This window comes from Centruroides vittatus, unplaced genomic scaffold, assembly GCF_030686945.1.
Source record: "Centruroides vittatus isolate TY-2023 unplaced genomic scaffold, ASM3068694v2 contig_979, whole genome shotgun sequence".
NCBI lineage: Eukaryota > Metazoa > Arthropoda > Arachnida > Scorpiones > Buthidae > Centruroides > Centruroides vittatus.
The window spans coordinates 1954158-1974008 of record NW_027122650.1 but is presented as its reverse complement, the minus strand read 5'-3'; the positions used below and the strand labels follow the sequence as shown (position 1 = coordinate 1974008).

At 31.8% G+C, this 19851-nt stretch overlaps 1 protein-coding gene across 6 annotated transcripts in view; it reads left to right on the top strand.

Moving 5' to 3' along the window:
- LOC136985830 (C-Jun-amino-terminal kinase-interacting protein 4-like) overlaps positions 1–19851 on the top strand; it is a 150216-nt gene that overhangs the window by 119377 nt on the left and 10988 nt on the right. For all 6 annotated transcript variants that reach the window (XM_067283198.1, XM_067283197.1, XM_067283195.1 and 3 more), the window contains 4 exons: positions 11181–11340; positions 12175–12255; positions 14541–14608; positions 15893–16041. In XM_067283198.1, coding sequence (XP_067139299.1) covers positions 11181–11340; positions 12175–12255; positions 14541–14608; positions 15893–16041 — 458 coding nt within the window. The remainder of the gene's footprint in view (positions 1–11180; positions 11341–12174; positions 12256–14540; positions 14609–15892; positions 16042–19851) is intronic.

The window sequence follows — 19851 nt, the reverse complement described above, 5'->3', positions numbered from 1 at the left end:
TCATTATTGTGTTGTTGCTGGAGTGTTTTCTACACGGCATATATTAACTGTAACAATGGTTCATTGAATAAGCAAGAGACCAGAAAATTAACATACGGGCGTTAAACTACATGCAAATATAGCTATAAATACAGCATATATTTCAGTGCCTAGTGCTATGCCAAACCAGTCAAGACAACTACAGAAAACAAATGTTTTGTTTATGTGCTGTTTGTGTACTGTATGGTAGCTTCTTTCACTTTCAGTGTGCAGACACATTGCTATCTTTCATGATTTTCCACAGCTATTCTGGTCTCTGCCAAATGACAATATGCTTGTGTAAAAGGTTTAGTGATTTGGTTGCTGCCAGTTTGGAAAACCTTTGCGTACAGATATTCAGTTTCTCGGGCATTACCATTCACATGCCCATACATGAAAATATTATCTACACTTTCTCAAAATGAGTAACTAGCCATGCTTGAACACTGTAACCTCAATTGCATTGTAGCATCACATCACACTGTAACATTTGTTATACAGGGTGTGGCAGAAAGAACATTCTGATTTGGCAGAAGCATTGCTTCACTCATAATAGGGGTACAGCAGTAGGCGTGGTCTCTTTTGATCTGTTTGTGCATGCCATTTGTAGTTACCATCATGGCGTGGAGCGGAGAGCATTGTGCTTTTGTTGTTGAAGAGTTTGTTACAAACGGTGAATCTGTGATAATGACGCAACGCAAAATAAACCTTCCGAATATGCTTTCAGCTCGGGCATCATGATTCGGTTCCGGCTGCACCAACAATTTATCATTGGGTTTCAAATTTTAGACAAACAGGTTCAGCTTTAAAAAGAAAGAGTCCTGGCCATCCTAGAAGCATAACAAGACCAGAAGATGTGGAAGTTGCTAGAGCTTCTGTACAGCAGTCTCCCAAGCGATCTGCAGGCAAACACACAGCTGCATTAAACATGTCTGATCAAAGTCTCCGCAGACTTTTACACAACTCGCTCCATATGTATCCCTACAAAATAATGGTCGTTCGGGAGTTGAATGATAGGGACTATGCAATCCGTAAAACTTTGTGTCAGGATATTCTGCAGAGCATTCCCCCAACAGCGATACTGATCTTTAGTGACGAAGCCCATTTTCATTTATTGGGGATGGTCAACAAACAGAATTTAGGTACTGGTCTGACAGTAATCCTCAAGAACTCCACCAGCGACCATTCCATAGTCCGAAAGTTACGGTTTGGTGTGCCTTAGGTGATTTTGGTGTGTGGGGTCCTTATTTCTTTGAAGAGGGTGGTGTTACAGTGACAGTAACGTCAGAGCACTATTGTCAATTGCTTGAAAATTTTCTTCGTTCATTAGTTAACAGTTTACTCGACGATCATGATCCATAAGATGTATGGTTTCAGCAAGATGGCACCACGTCGCATACCTCTAGAAGGTCACTTGGAATTCTCAGAAAGTTGTTTTTGGGCCATCTTCTCTCTTTATGGGGTGATATTGGTTGGCCACTGCATTCGCCAGATTTGACCCCATGTGATTTTTTTCTGTGGGGCTATCTCAAATCAAAAGTGTACCAACACCGACCAATAAATTTGCAAGAACTCAAGGCAGCAATTATGCAAGAAATCAAGGCAATTCCGCTGGACATGGTCCACAGGTCAATGCAAAATTTCCGAAAAAGACTTCAAAACTGCATCGACATTGATGGTCACCATTTAACTGATGTACCCTTCAAAACCTAATGGATGACAATGGCATACTGTGTACTTATCGTGTATGAAAGATTTTTTTCTCTATCTTGCTTTGTATTTTTTTTATTGTCATTCCAAATCAGAACATTCTTTCTGCGCACCCTGTGTATGTCATATGTCTGGAAACTGTCCATTTCTGGACATTTGTTTACATGCCCTATTTTTTCTTTATTTTCTTATGAGGAATCATTTCCAAAATTTGTTCCATTATTTTGGAAACATGCTGTAAAATGAATAATGAAATTAGAATTCTCAAATTGTAGATTTGAGAGAACAATTAAATTCTGTAATTATCATTTTTAACTATATTTATGATATAATTAAAATATAAAAAATGATAATTGAAATCTAATAAGATTTTGTTAGCATGAAGTCATATGATAACTTTAAAATTCTGAGATGATATTTATGGTTATTAAAATTTGTCTGAAGACAGATGATACTTAATCAGAATAGAATTAATTGAATTTTTTACTTTTGTAAAAATTAAAGAATTCTATAAAAGTATAAAAAAAATTAATTTATAAAACCAAAGAAATTTTCAGTTTTAATTTAAAATAATTTCAAACATCACTCTGATCGATAAGTTTTGTCCGATTGATACAGACAAAAACATTCATTATATTAAATACTTTTGTTGTTTGTTTAACTGGTTTGCTGTATTAGTGTGTTTCTAGGAAATGTAGTTCTTTCTAAGTTGTTTATTATATCTTAAAGTATTTTGATATTTGATTAATTGTTTCATTATAAAATTAAAAACTTTTCATTTATAATTAAATAACACTTAAAAGTAATTTGAATTATATTGATATGTGAACTTAGTTTTTAATTATTTTACTAAATTAATAAACTACATTCAGCAAAATGGAAGCCATTGGCTACTCTTAATAAATAAATAAAATTCATTAAATATATTGGGTAGGAGTTTAGCAGTTTTAATTAAAACTAATCCTTTATTATTATTTAAATTGTTAACCATAAAACCAAGTACTTAACAGCAATATCTTAATTCAATTTATTAATTTAATAAACTAGAGAAAATTTTTTGTGTATAAATCAATTTAATATATCTATTTTTTAACAGAAAAACATTTGGTTATTTAAATATTGTTATGTGTATGTAAAGTAGCACTGTTACCTTCTCTTATTTTATTGTAATTTTATAATGCCTTAAAATAACAAACAAATATTTATTCTATTACATTATGTTGGGTTAAGTTAGATATACTCGGTTAACACCGGTGGCTAAGTACTATGCCGGACCAAAGTCAAGGCATAGTAACCAAAACAGAAATTAAAGAAGTGTATCAGTGTGTGTGTCTGTATTCAGGAATTTTCTCACAATATGACATGTATTCAATATAGTGGCCTTCTGTAGAGTGATGTATGTGTTTCTATTCAATTCTAATGTGCCCAGGCTTTTGTGTAGTGTGTGTGGTATGACACCTGTAGAGGAGAGAACTACAGGTACAATAAGCACCCTATCCATCCTCCACAGATGCCTTATTTCCTGGGCGAGTTCTGTGTACTTGCTAATTTTTTTCAGTGCATGCGTTTTGTATATTGTGAGTGTTTGGAATGGATATGTCTATAATGTATGTGATTTTATTGTGTTTGTCAATGAGTGTGATGTCTGGTCTGTTCTGGTAAATTGTTTTATCTGTGATTATGGATCTGTCGTAGTACATTTTGTGCGTGTTGTTTTCCAATACTGTCTGTGGAATGTATTTGTAGTATGGTTCGTGGATGTCTGCTAATTTGTGTTTCTTTGCAAGCTCTTGGTGTATTATATTTGCTACTTGGTTATGTCTGTGTAAATAATCTGTCTGTGCCAAGAGCTTGCAACCAGAGGTGATGTGTTGTATAGTTTCTGGCATGATGTGACATTTTCTGCATGTGTCATTTGTGAGTGTTGCATCTTTGAGTATGTGTTTTCTGTAGTTTTTAGTATTTATGACCTGATCCTGTATGGCAATCATGAATCCTTCCGTCTCCCCAAAGAGGCATCCCCGAGCTAACCAGCTGTTTGACGCAGTTTTGTCAACAAAATCCTGGGCCAGATCATAAGGATGCCTGCCATGGAGTGCCTTTCGAGCCCACGATTGCTTAATGGTGTCTATGCTTTTTATATGTTGTGTTGTGTCCATATGATGTGAGTGTAAGTTTAATGGTGTGTTATTCGAGTCTGCTAGAGTTACTGCTTTATGTAATTGTGATGTTTCTTGTTTTTTGTAGAAAAACTCTCGCAGTGACTGTATTTGTTTGTAGTGAAGGTTAACTATGTCAATCAGGCCACGTCCGCCATCTTTACGTGGAAGGGTTAATCTTTCTGTGGCAGATTTAGGATGATGTTGTTTATGCTTAGTAAGTGTTGTTCTTGTTTTCCTTTGGAGTTGCTCAAGATCTGTGTGAGTCCAATGTATAACTCCAAAAGAATATGTGAGTACTGGGATGACATATGTGTTTATTGCTTTAACTGTGTGTTTTGCATTTAATTGTGTTCTGAGAATAGCATTTAACCTACTTTGGTATTCTTTAATTAATCTTTGCTTTATTTGTGTATGTTCTGTTAGTTTGGCCTGTTGGAATCCTAAATACTTGTAGAACTCGCCCTCTTCCATGGATTCAATAATGTCTCCATTTCCAAGTGCAAAATCTTCTTTCTTCAGGATTCCTTTTTCTATGTGAAGTGTTTTGCATTTATCTAGGCCAAATTCCATTTGTATGTCCTTGGTGTATGAATGTGTGATTTGTAGGAGTTGATGAAGTTGTTTTTGTGTGGATGCATAAAGTTTTATGTCATCCATGTACATGAGATGTGACAGTGTAAACTGTGTTGTTTTTTTGTGTCTGATATTGTAACCATATTGCGTGTTGTTTAACATGTTGGATAATGGGTTCAGGGCTAAGCAGAACCAGAGAGGACTCAAGGAATCTCCTTGAAAAATTCCTTGCCTAATAAAAATTTGGTTTGTTTGTATGGAAGTGTTATGGGCCCTGAGATGTAGTGTTGTTCTCCAGTGCTGCATAGTGTTTTGAAAGAATGCAATGAGTGATGGATGTATTTTGTACATGTGTAGGATATGTAGCAGCCAACTGTGTGGAACACTGTCGAATGCTTTTCTGTAGTCTATATATGCCATGTGTATGTTTCTGTGTTGTCTGTGTGCTTGCCGTAGAATGACTGAATCTATGAGTAACTGTTCTTTGCATCCCCTGTGGTTTCTACGACAACCTTTTTGTTGTTCTGTTAGAATGTCGTGTTCTTCAACATGTTTGTATATTTTGTTTGCAATACAGGATGTCAATAATTTGTAGAGTGTTGGAAGACATGTAATTGGTCTGTATTGTGTGGGGTCTGTGGTATTGTTGTTTTTAGGTTTCATGTAGGTGATGCCCTGAGTAAGAAAATTTGGCATGTCTTGTGGATTGATGATGATGTGTGTTAGATGTTTAGCTAGTTCCTGGTGCAGTGATGTAAACTTTTTGTACCAGAAATTGTGAATGTTGTCTACACCAGGTGTCTTCCAGTTGTGTGTTCTGTTAACAGTGTATTGGAAATCATGTATGTTTATTTCAGCACAGGGCATAGTTGGTATGTTGTGCAAGTTTCTGTTCTCCTCCTCGATCCAGCCTGCATCAGCATTGTGCGTGACAGCACTGGACCAAAGAGAAGACCAATATGTTGTGAGTTCTTCTTCTGTTGGTGTGCCACTGTGCTGTGTATCAGTGTTTGCTTTGTTATTAATTTGTCTGTAAAAGAGTTTTTCATTGTTTGTAAATAATTTATTTTGTTGTTTTCGTAGTGTACATGTTTTGTATCGTTTGAGTCTACGTGCTTTGGCAGCAAGTTTTTGTTTTAGTGTATCAATGTATTCTGTAATGCGTGTGTTGTGATGTTCATGTTTTGTGTGTGTTTTTATTTTCTTGAAAATGTTTTTGAGCTGTTTCCTTAATTTGGGTGTTATGTTGTTTTTAGTGTATTGTGTTAGCCTGCCTAATTGCTGTCTAATGTCATTTATTTGTGTTTCTATTCTTCTCTGCCAGGCAGGCTTGTGATAGAATTGTGTTTTCTGTGTATTTGTCTGTGATTGTACTTTCAGTCCATGGTGTGTCACTACTGTGACTGCCCCAGCATAAACTAATGTATGAATGTCTGCGAGTGTAGAAATTGAATGAATGTAGTGTGGTAGTAAGTGAGTGTTTACATAATTTAGTGTTTTTCCTACTTCCTTTGACGTGTTGATTTTTGGTATTCGTGGTCGTTGTGTGGGATCTGTACCTGTATATTTAGTGAGTGTTTCCTGAAATATAAGTGAGAGCGTATTAACTAAATCCAAGTCTATGTTATCAGTGATGGATGAGGAAGTGTCTGTAGTATCATTAGTGGTAATTGTTGTATGTGTGTTATTATCAATGCTTGTTGCTGGATTATCCTGACAGGTTACATGATCTTCATTAATGTTAGATGTTTCTGTCTGTTGATGTATTTGATCAGCAACCTGTTGTTTGATAAGTTCAAGTGTTGTTTGTGGAATAAGGTTGTTGTGTATAATTGTTCTTTTTTGATCAACAACCCTTTGTTCGGTGACAGTGAGATGAGGATACTGTTGTGTGAATCTATGGTATAGTTGTTGTCTGTATGCTGTCATGTTTGTTTCGAGTTTTGTGATGGTGTAATAAGTACGGATGATAAACTCGTTCATTTCTACTGTCCATTTCATCCGTTGGCGTGGTTTTCCAGCCTTTGTGGTCTGTGGATGCATTGCCACAGAAACACCAAGGTTGGGTTTGTTCCTCACATCTGTTGAGGGCATTGCAGTAGCCATGCTTGGGCCGGTGCTGCTTTCGCCACCGGTAACCAAGGGAGACTGTGACCTATTGTTCGAACGTGAGCCTCTGCCTAACCCACGAACGCGGACCTTGTTAACCCGGGCGACGTCCGAGCCGGTATCACACTTTGATCTAGTTATTACCATGATGAATATCTCCACAGAATGTGGGCGTGGTCACTCTTAGCTTCATTTCTCCCCATAGACCTTACTGGCATGGGTGTCCCTACCAGGAGCTTATGCTCCAGCCTGCATTGCCCTATGGATCAGTAAAATTACTGGGCTCTCCCACCACGACCAGGTGGTGACCACGGGAGAGCTATTACATTATTATTATTATTTGTTATGTTGGGTTAAGTTAGATATACTCGGTTAACACGGTGGCTAAGTACTATGCCGGACCAAAGTCAAGGCATAGTAACCAAAACAGAAATTAAAGAAGTGTATCAGTGTGTGTGTCTGTATTCAGGAATTTTCTCACAATATGACATGTATTCAATATAGTGGCCTTCTGCAGAGTGATATATGTGTTTCTATTCAATTCCAATGTGCCAGGCTTTTGTGTAGTGTGTGTGGTATGACACCTGTAGAGGAGAGAACAACAGGTACAATAAGCACCCTATCCATCCTCCACAGATGCCTTATTTCCTGGGCGAGTTCTGTGTACTTGCTAATTTTTTCAGTGCATGCGTTTTGTATATTGTGAGTGTTTGGAATGGATATGTCTATAATGTATGTGATTTTATTGTGTTTGTCAATGAGTGTGATGTCTGGTCTGTTGTGGTAAATTGTTTTATCTGTGATTATGGCTCTGTCCGTAGTACATTTTGTGCATGTTGTTTTCCAATACTGTCTGTGGAATGTATTTGTAGTATGGTTTGTGGATGTCTGCTAATTTGTGTTTCTTTGCAAGCTCTTGGTGTATTATATTTGCTACTTGGTTATGTCTGTGTAAATAATCTGTCTGTGCCAAGAGCTTGCAACCAGAGGTGATGTGTTGTATAGTTTCTGGCATGATGTGACATTTTCTGCATGTGTCATTTGTGAGTGTTGCATCTTTGAGTATGTGTTTTCTGCTAGTTTTTAGTATTTATGACCTGATCCTGTATGGCAATCATGAATCCTTCCGTCTCCCCAAAGAGGCATCCCGAGCTAACCAGCTGTTTGACGCAGTTTTGTCAACAAAATCCTGGGCCAGATCATAAGGATGCCTGCCATGGAGTGCCTTTCGAGCCCACGATTGCTTAATGGTGTCTATGCTTTTTATATGTTGTGTTGTGTCCATATGATGTGAGTGTAAGTTTAATGGTGTGTTATTCGAGTCTGCTAGAGTTACTGCTTTATGTAATTGTGATGTTTCTTGTTTTTTGTAGAAAAACTCTCGCAGTGACTGTATTTGTTTGTAGTGAAGGTGAACTATGTCAATCAGGCCACGTCCGCCATCTTTACGTGGAAGGGTTAATCTTTCTGTGGCAGATTTAGGATGATGTTGTTTATGCTTAGTAAGTGTTGTTCTTGTTTTCCTTTGGAGTTGCTCAAGATCAGTGTGAGTCCAATGTATAACTCCAAAAGAATATGTGAGTACTGGGATGACATATGTGTTTATTGCTTTAACTGTGTGTTTTGCATTTAATTGTGTTCTGAGAATAGCATTTAACCTACTTTTGGTATTCTTTAATTAATCTTTGCTTTATTTGTGTATGTTCTGTTAGTTTGGCCTGTTGGAATCCTAAATACTTGTAGAACTCGCCTTCTTCCATGGATTCAATAATGTCTCCATTTCCAAGTGCAAAATCTTTCTTTCTTCAGGATTCCTTTTTCTATGTGAAGTGTTTTGCATTTATCTAGGCCAAATTCCATTTGTATGTCCTTGGTGTATGAATGTGTGATTTGTAGGAGTTGATGAAGTTGTTTTTGTGTGGATGCATAAAGTTTTATGTCATCCATGTACATGAGATGTGACAGTGTAAACTGTGTTGTTTTTTCGTGTCTGATATTGTAACCATATTGCGTGTTGTTTAACATGTTGGATAATGGGTTCAGGGCTAAGCAGAACCAGAGAGGACTCAAGGAATCTCCTTGAAAAATTCCTCGCCTAATAAAAATTTGGTTTGTTTGTATGGAAGTGTTACTAACCCTGAGATGTAGTGTTGTTCTCCAGTGCTGCATAGTGTTTTGAAAGAATGCAATGAGTGATGGATGTATTTTGTACATGTGTAGAATATGTAGCAGCCAACTGTGTGGAACACTGTCGAATGCTTTTCTGTAGTCTATATATGCCATGTGTATGTTTCTGTGTTGTCTGTGTGCTTGCCGTAGAATGACTGAATCTATGAGTAACTGTTCTTTGCATCCCTTGTGGTTTCTACGACAACCTTTTTGTTGTTCTGTTAGAATGTCATGTTCTTCAACATGTTTGTATATTTTGTTCGCAATACAGGATGTCAATAATTTGTAGAGTGTTGGAAGACATGTAATTGGTCTGTATTGTGTGGGGTCTGTGGTATTGTTGTTTTTAGGTTTCATGTAGGTGATGCCCTGAGTAAGAAAATTTGGCATGTCTTGTGGATTGATGATGATGTGTGTTAGATGTTTAGCTAGTTCCTGGTGCAGTGATGTAAACTTTTTGTACCAGAAATTGTGAATGTTGTCTACACCAGGTGTCTTCCAGTTGTGTGTTCTGTTAACAGTGTATTGGAAATCATGTATGTTTATTTCAACACAGGGCATAGTTGGTATGTTGTGCAAGTTTCTGTTCTCCTCCTCGATCCAGCCTGCATCAGCATTGTGCGTGACAGCACTGGACCAAAGAGAAGACCAATATGTTGTGAGTTCTTCTTCTGTTGGTGTGCCACTGTGCTGTGTATCAGTGTTTGCTTTGTTATTAATTTGTCTGTAAAAGAGTTTTTCATTGTTTGTAAATAATTTATTTTGTTGTTTTCGTAGTGTACATGTTTTGTATCGTTTGAGTCTACGTGCTTTGGCAGCAAGTTTTTGTTTTAGTGTATCAATGTATTCTGTAATGCGTGTGTTGTGATGTTCATGTTTTGTGTGTGTTTTTATTTTCTTGAAAATGTTTTTGAGCTGTTTCCTTAATTTGGGTGTTATGTTGTTTTTAGCGTATTGTGTCAGCTTGCCTAATTGCTGTCTAATGTCATTTATTTGTATTTCTATTCTTCTCTGCCAGGCAGGCTTGTGATAGAATTGTGTTTTCTGTGTGTTTGTCTGTGATTGTACTTTCAGCCCATGGTGTGTCACTACTGTGACTGCTCCAGCATAAACTAATGTATGAATGTCTGCGAGTGTAGAAATTGAATGAATGTAGTGTGGTAGTAAGTGAGTGTTTACGTAATTTAGTGTTTTTCCTACTTCCTTTGACGTGTTGATTTTTGGTATTCGTGGTCGTTGTGTGGGATCTGTGCCTGTATATTTAGTGAGTGTTTCCTGAAATATATGTGAGAGTGTATTAACTAAATCCATGTCTATGTTATCAGTGATGGATGAGGAAATGTCTGTAGTATCATTAGTGGTAATTGTTGTATGTGTGTTATTATCAATGCTTGTTGCTGGATTATCCTGACAGGTTACATGATCTTCATTAATGTTAGATGTTTCTGTCTGTCGATGTATTTGATCAGCAACCTGTTGTTTGATAAGTTCAAGTGTTGTTTGTGGAATAAGGTTGTTGTGTATAATTGTTCTTTTTTGATCAACAACCCTTTGTTCGGTGACAGTGAGGTGAGGATACTGTTGTGTGAATCTATGGTGTAGTTGTTGTCTGTATGCTGTCATGTTTGTTTCGAGTTTTGTGATGGTGTAGTAAGTACGGATGATAAACTCGTTCATTTCTACTGTCCATTTCATCCGTTGGCGTGGTTTTCCAGCCTTTGTGGTCTGTGGATGCATTGCCACAGAAACACCAAGGCTGGGTTGGTTCCTCACATCTGTTGAGGGCATTGCAGTAGCCATGCTTGGGCCGGTGCTGCTTTCGCCACCGGTAACCAAGGGAGACTGTGACCTATTTTTCGAACGTGAGCCTCTGCCTAACCCACGAACGCGGACCTTGTTAACCCGGGCGACGTCCGAGCCGGTATCACACTTTGATCTAGTTATTACCATGATGAATATCTCCACAGAATGTGGGTGTGGTCACTCTTAGCTTCATTTCTCCCCATAGACCTTACTGGCATGGGTGTCCCTACCAGGAGCTTATGCTCCAGCCTGCATTGCCCTATGGATCAGTAAAATTACTGGGCTCTCCCACCACGACCAGGTGGTGACCACGGGAGAGTTATTATTATTATTATTATTATTATTATTATATAATTAATATAATTTAATCACTTCACTTAAAAGTGAAATGGTTTGTTGTTTAATGTTTACTAATTATTTATAAAGTAAACATTTGAAAATTTTTATTTAGAATATGCATGATATTAAAACTTACAGAATTATTATAAATATTATTGAATAATTAGTCTCAGTTCACAATACATAGTGTTAAATGTGTTTTAAATTTAGCAATTTTTAAAAATTATTTATAATTTTAAAAATAATAATAATTTTAATAAATAAGAAGTTATATATGGAAATAAATTTTTTTAATAGGAAGTATAGAAGATAGCACCTCTCATCAAAATATAGAAAATGATAAAAATATGAGAGATGGTAGAACTCTTTATGAAACTGAGAAGAGTAATAGAGAAGATCAAATTGAGAAAATGTCTACAGTTTTGCCAACGATGTGGTTAGGATCACAGGATGGAAAGTAATTTTAATTTGATATTTAATATTTACTCAATCCATAAGCCTGATCTTAATTATTTGAAGTTTCAAATATAATTTTATAAGATTATATTTAAAGCATTTATTTAACTGAAATATTTGTTTTAATTTATAATTTAGTTAGCCACAGAACAAAATTGAATGAAGAGAGGAAAAATTTTTTACTATTTTTTGATGTTGCATATTCTTGTTTCTATTTTGTTAGTTTTGAAAATGTTTTATAATTTTATAAAAATAATCAAATTTGAATTATTATTTTTATAGAAAGTAAAATCAAATAAATTATGTTAATCAAACATATAGATGTTATTTGTAACACAGTTTTATAATGAAATTAATTATATTATAAAACATTAATATATTATACATTAAACATTAAAATAATTAATTTAGTATATAATTGTGATGTAATGACAATTATATCAGTTGTACTACATGGTTTAATATGAATTTTATTTAATATTTGATTATTTTCAATTAATTACCACTTACATAACAGTTTTTGTCAATAAGTTGACCAAAATTATTATACAAGTGGAATTATATGTAATTTTTATTGGATTTTGTTATTTTATATTTATCAATAAAATATGAGAAGATAGAACTATGAAGATATGCTTTAATGGAGTATATGAATAACCATTACATAGCTTTCATGTATTTTTGAGTTATCTCACTTATCTTCAAGAAAGCAAAAAAGAACAAGAACACCTTATTCTTGTTGAAAGCAAAATTGAACAAAATTTTGTGTTATATGTAATAGAATTAATGAAAATGTTTAAATACTTAAAAATTAACACAATGTTTTTGTTTTCAGTATTTACATACATTCTGCTGCAGCTCAGTGGGATACTTGCATTTATTTAGTAAAATTAAAGGATTCTGTTTTAAGTATTGTGTAAGTAAACTTTTTTTTTGTATATCTTAATATTTTAAGATAAAAAGAGCAATTTTTATAATGGAGAAATTTAAAATTATAATAACAACTTTGCAAACTATTACGAATTGAAATGAGCTTATTTAAAAATAAATAAAATTTTGTTTTTATTTTTGGAACACATTCTGTTTTATGAAATTTACAATACAGTTCAAAAATACTTGGATTTATATTAAGTAAAACAGAATAAAAACACTCTTCAGGAGTTCAATTTATTTACTGAGATTAAATGCTTTTTGGAACTTTAATGTCTTATTTTCAGATCCAAATCAAACATAATGTAAGTAAAATACAATATTCAAATAATGAACAAAAACAAATGCAAACTTTTAAATAAAATGTTCTAACAGTAAGCAAAAACTGACATAAAGAAAATTTTTTTAAATAATTTGATCTTTAAGTTCAAATTTCTTAAACAGTTTCTTAAAAAACAAATTGTGTGCAAGTTAATTATTGGTTCAATGTTAACAATCATAACTGCAATGCTGTCTGACACTTCACCTTTTTTGTTTGGTTTGCTCCTCCTGGCAATGTATAGTTCTTTTCACTATCTATATAAGTTAGATTTTTTTAATAACAGTAACTATAAGCTCTGACTTTTTTGTTCCACATTACTTGAGTCTTTTTGATTTTGTAAACTTTCTTTGTTAATTCTGTATTTATTTTTCTTTTTTTATATGCAATTTATGTTATTTTATCTTGTCTCTAAACATTCAGTATGTGCTTTTCTACAATAGCCACAGTTTTGGCTCGTTCAGATATGTCCAGTAATTTAGTCAAGTGATTAGTAGCCAGTTATTTGTAAACAATTTATTGTATAAAAAGTGTTCAGACTAGTACAGTTGAGCGTGAAATGAGCTTGAAGATGGACAGACATAAGTTACATATATTGTGGACTACTGAATACAGTGGCAGATCTCTAACGGGAAGGCTACAGAAGCTTAAGCTCTTCCCTATCAACGCAAAAATAAATAAAAAATTTATTTGTTTGAATTTCAAAATGTTGGTTTTAAAAATGTTTACAATGGCAAATATAGTCTGTTAGACCATCTACCATACAATTGTCATGCACCTATTAATAAAAGGTACTTTAATTAAAAGGTACTATTAATTATTCAAACATTTAAAATTTTTGAGTTGGCTCCCCTTCTTCTTGAAAATTCTATGGATCAAGGATTTTTTGACTATTATGTATAAGCTTCATTTTACATAAACTTTTGTTTTAAATACACATGAAATATTTAAAAGTCAAATATTCATTTGGTGAACTTCCTTATGAGTTAAACCATCATTGACTGAAATACAAGAGGTTTAACTTGTATTTTTAACACTAAGGTTTTAATAATTCTTTTTCTTTATATAGTGAAAAAGAATTATTCACTATATAATTAACTGATATAACTGTATAACTGTAGCTGAACATAATATTATAAAGTTTAAATTTTTTCTATTTAATTTTTACATTTTTTTCCATTTTGTTTATCATCCAGAATGAATTGCTAATGAAATGAAACAGAAGGAACTAAACACTTTGAATGTTTAATGAAGTGCTTTATCTTATAACCTGCAATTTTTTAAACTTGCAGGTTATCCACACAAATATGACATGTTGAAAAATAGTTTGTGTTAATGAAAGCTTCATATAATAATAATGCATACTTTAGTTTAAAAATTTTGTTGTATTGCTTTCTGAACAAACTTCTAATTTTCTCTTTATCAAATTTAATATTAACATTCAAAAATTGAAAGAATGGTCACAATGTAATAATTATTAAATATGATAATTTAAAACTATACTGTGCTTTTAGGAAAAACTGATATTAAAATAACACTGTTAGTTCTGCTTTCAATATATAATATGTTTTTTATTTTATATTTGCCTTTATATAATCGGTTATTATTTTATTGAATAATAAAATTTTTTTGGAAAGGGCAAGATTATTTATCCAAAAATTTGGTTGATTTAATTAGATATGAGATGATATAAGATAAAAAAAATTTAACAAATAGTTTATAAAGTTGGGTATTCTATATAATAGAAATCATTCAAGATAAATGTTTTTATTTACTTTTATTATCATCACATGAAAATATCAACTCACATTAAAATGTATATTAGAAAGTCAATCATTTAATGTTAAATTTATACATTATTTTTTATTAAAATATAAATAATTTTATTATAATTAATTTTGTTAATATTTATAAATTTACTTTAAATAAATAACATTTTTTTTTTTTATAAGCCATTTTAAAGGAAGAGTATTTGCTGCCTTAGCTAATGGTACAGCAGCCATATTTCATAGAGATATAGGTAATCTATTTATTTATTAAAAATGTTATTCAGTAAATTACATATCTTATATATAGATTAACATAGAACAGTTGCCATGCAGGATATGTAACTGAAAAATATGTTTTCAGTTACATATCCGAATGTTTTAAATATACTATAACTACAGCTAATGATATTATGTTTGCACTTTAAGAAGTAGATATGTGGTTTGATAATTGTTTTTAAGGTCAGGAAATTAAGAAAGAAATAAAATATCACTCAGTAAAAATATGATAAACATTTTAAATGAAATACATACCATAATCCTCTTTAAGATACACAACATTATAGTTAGTAAAGAACTTTGGTTACTAACTGTACTGTTGTGTTGTAATTTTTATCTTTTTGCTAACAGTGAACTTTTTTTATTTAATAATAATTTTCAAATTTATTTTTATTGTGATTATACTTACTTTGTGTTTTTTACTGATCATATATATATATTTGAATAATTTAATATACAAATCATTTACTACAAATTAAATTCCATTTAATTTGTAGTAGATCAATCTTAATGGAATTAATTTGTCTTAAAATTAATTCCATTAAGATTGGCCATACTTTTAAACTGCATATCTACAATACTCATTTCATATCACTTTCCTATTTTACAATTACAATATTTTCCATAAGTCACATCTATGCATCTGTTTTCCATAAGTTTATAAAACAAACATACTGTTTTCACTCTATTAACAACTATATATTAAAGAAGATCCCTGATGTAATTATTCACAATAAACATTCCACTAAGATATAGTAATTCACTGATCTATCCATCAGTATATTTTTTAATGGGAAGAGTGGCTTAAAGTGCATACTTTACAGTTTTTGTGATTTACGGGTGACATGATAATTATTGTTAATATGTTGTTTATTTGCTTTATTCATATTTAAAAAAATATGTGATAAGTGTGTTGATATGAGAAATACTTAATAATTAATAGTGTTCACTGTTTTATGTGAATTTCTGCTTATACAATATTGATCACATATGGTAGGTCCCTACTGTAACCTACAAGCTAACCTTGTGAAATTACAGTATCAGTAAATCGAAAACTTGCACTAACTCTATGAAAATTTCATAGAGCTGGTGCAAAAATATATCTATATAATTTTCTTTTGTAATAAATTTTGCTTTTATATATAAATTTCACATTGTAATTAAAAAAATGCAGTACTATGAGAAAGAATTTTATTTTGAAATTTGTATTATAAAAATATTTAAAATATTTATATTTTAATTTTTTTTTTCATTTACAGATGGTCAGTGGGACTTAATAAATTATCATTTATTAGATCTTGGCCAACCACACCATTCCATTCGTTGCATGTCTATAGTTTATGATAAAATTTGGTGTGGCTATCGTAATCAAATACATGTCATAAATCCCAGATATTTATCCCTTGAGGTAAGTATTTCCTAACATGTTTTCCTTCAGTCCATAAGCACTAAGGAATGGCGGTGGTTTTTTTAAGTTTTTTGTTGTAAAGTTTAAAGCAAATCAGTTTTTTAAATTTAAAGAAAATCAATTTTTACATAATCAGTTATCACATATTTCAATTTGAATTACAGTAGAGAGTCGTTAATCGGAACACTGGTAATCGGAATCGCCGGTAATCGGCACGATTTTCAGTCGGACTGTGTCATACTGAATCAAACGTTTTTGATACTAAATTTACTTCTAAAGTATAATTTTCATGTTTTTATATTCTTCAATATATTTATTTTGTTTGTACGAAATGCAGAAATAATTTTTAACGATACGATAGCCTCGATTATTATTATAAAAATTTTCATTAGGCTTAAAATCAACGAAAATTCAACATGAAGCGACACGCAACGGAGAAAAATTTGAACATCGGACAGGTTAATGTATTTTTTTGTACATAATGGGTAATCGGAACAAATGACTAATTGGAACAACCCCAGTCCCCAATTGATTCCGATTTTCAACTCTCTACTGTATAGGTATTTTGATTAATAAATGGCCTTTGACTGACTAATAGTTTTAAATTTTATGAATACAGATCTACATATACAGCTGTGTTACAGATTGTGATGAAAATGATCAATAAAACAAAACACAGATATATGATAACTACATCATTATTATATGCTGAATGGTAGGGAAGCTTTTACCCAAGTATACAACTATTTATTATTCAATTACTAAAATATACATATCCAAATTTTTTCAATACTTGAAATACCCAAATATTATGCAATTTTAAAAATAGTTTTTAAAAACTGCATTTATGATATTTAAATCATATTTTTTTGTTTTTGTGTCACATATACGCATCAAACGAAGCCCGATATAATAAGCAAATACACCTATCATTTACAGCAGTTGTAGGTGTATTTGTTTTTGTATCACAACTAGGTGCATTGATAGACACTGGGCATTTTGGCATTACTCTTTATTCTGTAATATCTTGTGGGCCGATATGCATTTCGGGCATTCGCCCCTCTTCTGTCAGCTACATAATAAAACATGGACTTAAATTTTCTGTCACAAAATGTTGTGTATTATATGTTACAATGTACCTTTACTTTTGAGATATCTTGTAAAGTGTTAATGAATATACATTTTACTTAAGAATTACACTAGTTACGGTTAAAATTCTTTGGCATTACTCTCAACATCACTCAGCTCATACTTGTGATGTCCTTGTTTACCAGGTTCACTTTAATCTCGTTGGCATGTTAAAAAGTTTTTTTAATCATATAGGCATGTTAAAAGTTTAAAAAAATATATTTATAAAATAAAACAATCATTTTTTATTATAATATTTTAAACCAATTTTCATGAGTTTTTATACTTAAATTTTTATTGATGTTACTCTTGTGGCTTTTTATAATTTCAAAACACTCTTCAAACTTTCTGTTATACCAGTTCTTTTCTTTGTGTAAAATCTCTACTTTTTCTCCGTTAACATTGCAATTATTTATTGTGCAATGTTTGTAAAATCCTGAATTTACTCTTCTATATTTCAAATCGGCAATGTGTTCTTCACATCATATCTCTAGTTTCCTTTTTGTCTCATCTATGTAATTTTTGGATTTTTGCAAGTATATTGTATGGAATAAACTACATTTGCTGTGCTATATGTATATTCTATCTTATTACTTTGTTCAGGCTTTATTTTTTGTATTATCTTTTGCAGTTTCTCGGCTAGTTTAATATTTACTTTGTTAAATTTTTTATTTATTTCTTCAAAGAAACCTTTGATATAAGAGAAAGATACATATTTTATGTTGGTGTGTTGGTTTTTGATTTGTTCTGTTGATGTTTATAGCTGATTTTACTTTCCCATTTTTGTATTATTCTGTTGGGGTAACCATTTAATTTAAATTTCTCTTTTAATTCTTTTATATACTTGTTTCTATTCCGCATTGTTTGTTCTGTTTGTAATTTTTTATATTCCATACTAAATATGTTTTCTTTTATATATAGTGGAGTATCTGAATTATAATTTAGAACTTTTTAAATTTCTCTTGGCTTTTTGTATGGTTTAAATTCCAAATTTTCTTTTCTTTGTTTTGCCCAGTGTTTAACAATGCATCTAGTTGTGACACAAAGAAACAAATAAAAGAAGACACAGTTTCAAAATAGGCAATAATCATACTTTTTTGTTAAGATAGGCTACTGGTATTAACTAACGTGTTAGTTAATGAAATTACACAAAAAATTTACTTTGTAATGTCAACTTTATTTAGGTTTTTATGCTTTAATATCTTTTGAAGATTAATTATCTTATATGTTTCTGTTTTGTATGTTATTGTTTTTGCTTTCTTAATTGTATAATTATTTTCATATTTGTATATTTTTCCTTATATCAAAATCTTACTAGCATTAATACAATTTGCATAATTTATAGTTTATGCCTTTACTGATCTATTTTATAAAAAGTGAGAATACAGTCAACTTACCGTAAAACAAACATTGATATTACTTTATCAATGTTTGTTTTAAGGTGAGTTGACTGTATTAAATCTATGTTGACTGTATAATTCTCACATTAAAGCAAATTTTGCCATTGCCCTGACAAAACATCATTGTCACGCAAATTTTCATCCAATAATAAAGCAAACAAAAATTTACAGAATTCATAAAACAAAACTAAATTACCTTCACAACCTTCAAGAAATAATCCCATTTCCAATATGGTTATTTTTTACACTTTTCAACATGAACAATAAAAAGTAGTACTATAAAAAAATTTCCATTTTGAATTGAACAGATTTTCTTCTCCTAGTAAGGAAAGACTGGTTCGACCACTGATTGTAGAACAATTCAAATATCTGGTTTAAGCAGACGATTCTACTGTACTCAAAAATATTGGTTGAAGTTTAAGGATGTCCAGCTTTTTAAATGAATGCACTCCCATGTTAACACGTGTTAGTTTGCATGTTGGAGAGTGCATACATGATGTAAGATTTGGTTCCTATTTTACTCTTTTGGCACCAAAAGTATTTTCTACTTTTCAATTTTCGACAGAAAAAAAAATTACAGATTTCTTTTACATTTGTTTAACTACTCTGTTATATTGCTCCACACTGAAACAGTGAATAATGTCTTCTCCTTATTTTGTTTGATTTGAAAATCATTTAGAACATTAATTTGTTTTTGTAAATAAATTTTATTTTATTTTACTTTATTTAGTAAATTAATTCAAAATATTATAATTTAGAGATTTTGATTGTTTATCAAACCTTAACTCAGCAAATTATACAACCTTGATCCTGAAAATTGTTAATATAAATTTTTGTTAAAGCAAAGTAACTACTATTTTCCTAGAGCTTCATATTAATGCTAGTCAACTTTATATACAACCAGCAGATGAGCTTGGCATTGCCCAGGCAAAAAACAACAACAAAGATTAAGATTATTAGATTATTTTGTACTTCCAATCCTTCTATTCTAATAGCCTGGGATGCCCCTAGTGGGCATTCTAGCAGTAGCGATGTCATTTTGTGGTATAAATAATAAATTCCTGTTACAAATAAAAATAATAATATGCTGAATTTCTCATGGCATACCCTACTAAAACGCAGCCAAAAATGCAAAAACCACATCAAATAATAATATACTGAATTTATTGTTAATTTAATTAATATCTAGTGGTGCCCCTAGTGGCCATTTTGGCATACTGTGACAGAACCCAGGTTTTCATCTTTATATAGTAGATTATTTAGAAATGCATAATTTAACAAA